Source organism: Danaus plexippus, chromosome 27 (genome assembly GCF_018135715.1).
Source record: "Danaus plexippus chromosome 27, MEX_DaPlex, whole genome shotgun sequence".
Taxonomy (NCBI): domain Eukaryota; kingdom Metazoa; phylum Arthropoda; class Insecta; order Lepidoptera; family Nymphalidae; genus Danaus; species Danaus plexippus.
The window spans coordinates 3116243-3124095 of NC_083555.1; the positions used below are offsets into that span (position 1 = coordinate 3116243).

General features: G+C 34.1%; 1 protein-coding gene across 1 annotated transcript; it reads left to right on the plus strand.

Annotated features, from left to right (window-relative positions):
- Nucleotides 1-1334: 1334 nt before the first annotated feature.
- LOC116775732 (uncharacterized) lies at nucleotides 1335-5448 on the plus strand. The gene is made up of 11 exons (XM_032668708.2): nucleotides 1335-1530; nucleotides 1599-1808; nucleotides 2034-2114; nucleotides 2635-2742; nucleotides 2964-3074; nucleotides 3343-3550; nucleotides 3769-3839; nucleotides 3917-4036; nucleotides 4317-4379; nucleotides 4633-4798; nucleotides 5306-5448. Exons 1-11 carry the CDS (start codon nucleotides 1495-1497, stop codon nucleotides 5362-5364), a joined length of 1233 nt encoding a protein of 410 aa, XP_032524599.2. The 5' UTR covers nucleotides 1335-1494; the 3' UTR covers nucleotides 5365-5448.
- The last annotated feature ends 2405 nt before the right edge of the window (nucleotides 5449-7853 follow it).

Consider the following 7853-nt stretch of genomic DNA (forward strand, 5'->3'; position numbering starts at 1 on the left):
GCTAAAGTAATAAAGGTAAGGAAAACAAATTATAAGACTGAAATCGCCAACCCGTCTTGAGCAAGCGTGGTGATAAATGCTCAAACCTTCTCCTTGCGAGAAGAGGCCTTTGCTCAGCAGTGGGCTCCGATAGATATGATGATGTTGAATAAAGGTAAGGCCCGGATGGTGTACCAGCTAATTGCTAAAAAGTAAAAATATCTACACTAGAGTCGTCTACATTTTGACTCGATTGTATTGTCTCTCTTTAGTATCTAGTACAGGGCCTGTCTTGGAAGCTTGTGTTTACGAAACGTAGCACCTGTCACTAAGATATCAAGCAATCCAATTTCTGCTAAGTATAGCCGAATTTTAAGTGTCTCCATAAAGATTATGGAAGTTATAACGGACACCTCACAGCATACCTTTAAGACAATTATCAAAAATATTAATGACCATCATTATGGGTCTCAACGAAATCTTTCAATTGAATATCTCTTGGTCCACGAAGTGACGTTTCTCTCAGTTTAATTTGTTGTATCTAAAGGTTTTGACTGGTTACGACACGAGAGCCACTTTTGTAACCGTTCTGGCATATTCCCTAATATGATTGCCTGGATTATTCATTCCTAAGAGCACGCTCTTTAGTAGTTTTTAATGATTACTCGTGTAATCAACTGTGGGTCAATACTCTCTCAACTTTATTTTTGTTGAATATTAATGATCCTTTATTGGTGGGTGTTTTTGTTTACGCAAATGAGCGTAGTTGTGGAGTGGAATCAATTCAGTCCTTGGGCTAGCCTGGATCAAATAGAGTTGGAAAGTGAGGGATTTAAATGCTTTAATTCCTGTGTTAGCTTTTTATTGTCAGAAAACCAAACGTACTGCGGGCTTCTACCCTTTTATTGTGGACCTTTCGCGAATCCACATTATAATTTGGGTGTTTTGAAAGTTAGAGGGAATAGGTTGTTCTTGAGGCAGGGCATTCATCGCATATGGATTCATTATCTCCTACCAACAGGTGAAATAACAATTATGTCAGCCAATATGGCTAACCATAAATCGCACTCTTTGTTGCTAAATTTCAGTTTAGATTTTTAAAATAATGTTTAGTAAAGTAAAATTAAACTAGGTACGACTATCTTTAAATTTTGTTGATATGCTTGTGATGTTTTCGTTTTAATAAAGTGGATCTTTGAATTGATGTAACTGACGTTATATTGTACTAGTATATACTTGATATTTACTTAATACAGGTTAAATTTTATAATTATAAGAATAACTTTTGGTGAAACCAAAACTATTTTAGTTTCTAAACGGGATGATGGGTTTATATTTCACTGTCATATGTCATTACTCATTAGGCAATAGGCATCACTCTTTAGTCTTCACTGCTGTATTGAGTATTGACTGTTTTAGTTTACATGCTGGAGTTAGCGATGTTTTATTTGTAATATATAGATAAAATATTTTTATTCCTTGTTGTCAATTAAGTAATCATATATCTCCATTAAAATGACTAGCATCGCCGTAACAGGATTTCCGGTTTCGGTATATATTGGTTTGTTTGTAAATAAATTTTTACAAATGGATATTTATTCTTAATAATATTGTTTCAGTATTCCCTCAAGCAAGTATATTTACTTTTTAACACAGTAATTGAAGGTCATTTCCAAGTACTGAATTTCGATCCTAAAGTAAAGAAACCAAAAACTTGTTACATCCGTCTATCAGAAGATCTCGATCCTCAAAAAGTTTCAAATATGATCAGGAAATTAAGAATAGGACCTTATAAGTTGTACGCATACCAACCTCCTGATATACCTAACGTGAGTATTTCAACCCAAATAATATTTACAAGCAATCTTTATTTAACACCTTTTTTTAGAATCTACCTACTTTTTTTATGTATATTTAACTATAAAATTGAATAGTAATTAATATATATTAATTGTTTTTTTTCAACAACCAATAAATAAAATGAAATTAATTTTGTCAACAATTAGAGAATATTTTTTTGAATTGTAATAATCATTGGTGAATTGATATTTCAGTTAAAAATTGGAAAAGGTTTAAATAAAGTTAAAAATACCATCAACAACCCAAACCTGAAACCAAGATTCACTTCAAAAGCGGTAAGTGAACCTAGTTACTTTAGAATTATTTCATCATCATCATCATCGTCAGCCTATCGGAGCCCATTTATGAGTAAAGGCCTCTTCTCACATGGAGAAGGTTAGAGTATTAATCATCACACTTGCTCAAGACAGGTTGGCGATTTCAATCTTATAATTTGAAATTATAAGATCAGGTTTCCTCAATATGTTTTCCTTCATCGTCTGTCAGTGGTGTCTAAATACTCTTAGAAAGTACATATGATTCGGAAAAGGTCTCATTGGTACTTGCCAGGTTTCAAACCTGCGCCCTCAAGTATGCGAGGCAGGCCTTTAACCTCCAGGCCACCACCTAGAATTATTTACTAAGTACTATTTCGATGTAATATAAATTAGATTTCCTTTCAAGGAACAATGATGCCTATTAATCCTGGGTTCGGTGATGTATCTTGCACCTACAAACTTACTGTATATATCAAGCCACACAGATAAAGTCACAGGTATAAGCTAGTGAATAACTAACAATATATAATGTTTTCAGCTACCAGTTGTAAAAAAACCTTTAAAACCAACAAAACCATTAAAACCGGCAGAAGCGAAAAAGAATGCAAAGGTTCGAAAAATTCAGCCGATTTATTCCAAGGAAATGGTAGGTTGATTATCTCATTATATAAATGACAGTGGTTTAAAATTAATATAAAATTGATAGTACCTTAAAATTTTAATGCCTCCATTCCCTAACAAGTCAGAATATATAGTTAAAATATTCAATTTAACAATTTTATATATATATATATACATATATATGTATATATATATATATATGTATATATATATATGTATATATATATATATGTATTTCTTTTAAAGCTTATAAAATATACGCACGAACAAATAATGTTGGAAATGCAAAGCAAATTTCCAGGGCTCCACGACTTGAATAACAAGGTTGATGACAAGTTGTTGACTGCCGTCGGACAAGTAAGATATATGTACTTATATTATAAACATAAAACATAGTCATTGTCTGTCACAATTTTTTCTAGAAATAATTCGCATTTTATATGTAGAGGTTTTATGCTGTACATAAAGATATACTTAGATCAATTTTAATACAGATAACATATAAATTTAATTTATATGTTATCTGTATTAAGTGTAAGGATTTAGTGAGGATTTTCATAACTTATACATATATTGTGACCTCATAGTAATAGGTGTTGTTAATATATTAAGTGTATAATTTCAGACTGTACATAAACGTCTCAAAGAAGTGGCCCATAATGAGAATTCTGAAACGTGCCGCAAGCTGAGTAGAATGTATAGAAATATATTTCCACATTCCGGAGATTTTCAATTAATATCAACTACCTTGTATAGGATTCAGGATGAGATGGGAATGAAAAGAGTACAGGTCGTGGAAAAGGATCTGACAGCAGCTATTATAAGACCATATGGTTTTAAATTTTTTTTTTAATATTATTTATTTTTATATTTATATATATATGAAAATTTATTTAATCTGTATGTATGGACACACAATAACTACCCAAAATAATATTATATATGAAAGATGTGATTTTTTTAATTGTTTATAAACATTCCATGTAGTCTAAGTCACTCAGTTAAAATGATTGAAAATATATTGCTTTAAATTTTTGCAATGAATTTTCAGATTTTGATAAAATTTCTCCTGAACAGCTTCAGGAGTGTTCGAGCAAATATTCAGAGGACATTCTTAAAGCGGTGAGATTTGTCTGCTCTATGTATGGATTTCTGCAATAAATATAATATATATATATATATGTGTATGTTTTTTATAGGTCTTAGATCATGTGAGTAATCTATCAACAACAATAGATCCGTTAAAAGATCCCATAGAAGAAGCGGCCAGAATAAAAGTGAAGGAGCAACTCAAGAATATGTCCCCCTACCTCCCGGGGGTATGTGTGCTATAGCCATTCAACCGACTTTAACAAAAACATATTATGTTTACATTTCTTATAAGTGTGTGGATTTTTGTATTTATTTGAACATCTTAGTGTTGAAAGATTTTTTTTTCCTACATCCATAAATAAGTTTAAATTATTCACTCAATTAATAATTAATGAATTATTTGATTTTTTTTTTAAATCTATTCTGTATAATAAAAATAGTGAGTTATTTTTATATCCATTGTTTCAAAATAGATATCGCTATATCTTTAATTTATTTTTTTTCCAGATAGTTAAAGGTGTGATTTCAAAACACTTGGTACCTCAGAAGGCTTGCTACTACGTCGTCAAGGTGAGTGGGCTGATATTATTGAAATGCTATCGGTAACATTTTCACGAAAAAAACTACTTGACTTCAGTGACGGAGGTCACAGAATGACATGTAAGTTGTAGTTCCGTATCACGGACAATAGATGGCGCTGTTCCTACGTTTATATAAAACTAGCGATAAATTAAGTGTCAGTAATATCTCTCTAGCCGAATACAGTTCAGATGGAATAGCGGACAAGTACTAGTGATTATGAATTATTATATAATATTGACAGATATACGGCGAGCCCGGCCTGCCCGCGCGTCCGCTGTTGTGGGCTTGGATGCAACGTTTCAAGATGTTCAACGCTATCCGCTCGGAGCGTATGTACAACTTATTGCTAGCGAGGACTCCGGCCGCTGAAATGGCAGCGCTTCTAGCCGCTGACGGGACCATTATGGGTGAGTGACGTCACTCACACAGCGCTATACACTGCCTTACACACACAGATATAGATCTATATTCTTGACTAAACATGTACATATATGGAAATTATATATATATATAACGGAGGATCAGAAGATAGCTCATTATCAGACATAGTGAACGATGGAACAAGATTTAGTTGGTAACGCAGCGAGTTCATCCACTCCAAAAATGTCGGTGACATTCCCTTTTTTCTCTGTCAGTTGTCCAACGTCAAAACCAACACCGGGGTGACCTCACTCAAGCTAACTGCTTGACGTTGCCAGCTAATTCGTAATAATTTGTAAAATAAAATGGAAATAAAATCATAATTAATTCGGACTCCGGTTAAAAATTAAATTTTGTAGATATTGTTTATAAGGTACTGTATATTTTTAATCTGTGACATCGATGAACACATTTAATTTGAACCTAATGATGTTTAACAATATGCAGATCAGTGATTATAATTTTTATTTCGTAATTTTGAAATTTTATTTCAGGTGGATCGAAGCTCATTATAAGGCCAGCCGACACACCCTACATCAGGATACCAATATAACAAACGGTTCAAGTGATTCGGATATACTTTAGACTAGCATTAAGTATTTTCTATAAGTAAATAAAAATTTACGATAATTTCGTATGAGATTTTTTTTTTCGTCCACCTATCGCATGTCGCGTTACAGTCAACCGTCGGTGAAGTGAAAGGCGCTTAGCAAAACTAAAGCCCATATACATTGTCGTCTTAATATTTCCAACGTAAAGTACTTTCAATAAATGTTTAATTAATTCGAAAACCAAATAGTAATTTAAATTTTTATTTTTACGTTTTAGAATTCATAAGCAGTTTCTAGTATCTCAAATCGATTGAACTATCGATAAATGTCAGTTAATTTGTCTAGAATGAACTTCACTTGTTTCTTGATCATCAAACCAGCAAAAAATAGGTTAGGCTTGTCTTTTAGGTTCTAACCGATAAATAGGGACTAAATTCTCTTACTTCATATAATTCTTCCTTCATATAATTCTTCGCCCCGGACCGCTGCGAAGTTAACTTGCTCAATTTAATTCTCTCGTTTATTTATCAACTATTTGGTTGTGAAAATAAAACTGTGCTAAATATTAGGAGAACATAAGTAGTGAAGACGTGTTGTGCTCCTGGTACCGTCATTACGCCGAAGCTATTTGCATCTCTTTCTCCATAACGCTGCTCCGACGTCACTGTCTCCGTCACTTAAGCCACACCTCTAAGGCCAGTGGGTGGGTGATTGACCTCAGTAGCCACTCCCACTAAAGTACGAAATATCGTCTATCCTCCTCCCTGTCGCTGTTATCCTGGTAGCCGATATAATAAATAAAAAATCTAATAATGCATTTCTAGACGACTAACCTACCCTGTTCGATACTTTTGTTCTGTTGGTGACGGACAACGAGAAGTATAATAGTGGGATTAAAATCTGTTGGTGCGCCTGGATGTGATAATATGCCCGTCATCATCATCATGATCAGCCTATTGAACAAAGGCCTCTTCTCACATGGAGAAGGTTTGAGCATTAATCACCACGCTCGCTCAAGACGGGTTTGCGATTTCAAACTTATAATTTGAAATTGTAAGACCAGGTTTCCTCGATGTTTTCCTTCACCGTCCGTCAGCGGTGTCTAAATACTGTTAGAAAGTACATATGACTATGAAAAATCACATTGGTTCTTGCCAGGTTTGGAACCCGCACCCTCACGCATGAGAGGCGGTCCTTCAACCTCCAGGCCACCACGACCATATCCCCGTATACTTCTTAAAACGTGTTACAAATAAAATCATTGTTCCTATCACATCTTTCATTAGTCTATGATATAAAGCAGGCTTCATCTCAAATGACTTAAAGAAGTCTACGACAATACCTATCAATAAAGGCGGGGACAAGTATGATGTGACTAATTACCGGCCGGTATCTATATAACCTGCTACATCGAAAATAATTGAAAAATTATTAAATATCAGGTTGGTAAAGTTCTGAAATAAGTATGCATATCGTCAACCAACCAAATCGGGTTTCGTCACGGGGGATCTTGTGAAGATGCTGTTGGTATCCTATCCTCACGTGACGAGACACCTAGATAATGCTGCCAAGCACACAAACATCTCAATACTTTTGGACCTCAAAAAAGCTTTAGATACGGTTTCTTCTGCAATTTTGGTGCGTAAGTTACAAAATTGTGGCGTTCGTATCAAATACTAAATATCTCGGGGTTATATTAGATCAGACCTTCCTGGCACCCTCACGCTGACAGACTAAGAAAACTGGTTTTTATATTTAGTTCACTAAGATATTTAGGGTAAAATATAATACTCAAAAGGATCGTCTAAATAAAATTCCTTATGATATCTGTGGCTTTAGCTCAGTCTATACCGCCATACTGTATCACTTTGGGGCGGCGCGTGTAAGACCCACTCGATCCAATGGGAACGAGCTCAACGTGCATTGTTAAAATGTATGTATTCTAAACAAAGAGATTTTATACCGAATTTATACCCTTCCTAAGTTACTAACTGATAGAAAAATAATATTCAGCATAGTGTATTGAAATTACATAAAACGATGCCAATTGACCAAATGAACTTGCAAAAAGGACTGATTTGGCGCTACACGTTCCCCAAACCAGAACAGGATTTGCGAGTACACAATTTGACAAACGAGCAGTTCAGCTTTATAGCAGAAATAAATAATTCAATAAAAATTACTAAACTTACGTATTTTGAGTGTAAACGTGAGATAGCAAAAATTCTACGTCCATTAAATCATGAGGAGGCAGTGAAACTTTTAAATTCATACACTTTGTGCACGCACGCCCGTGCGCATGCGCACGCACACACACATTCGCAGTTGTTACAACTTTCATATAATATGTATACATAACAGCAGTCGAGCTGTTGTTATCATTTTAAAGTTGACTTCTCCGTCAGCAGGTTTGTAAATGTAATAAACGAGCGTGTAATTCTTACTACTACTGACATAAGATAATATATATATAAATGTTCATGGTGAGTAG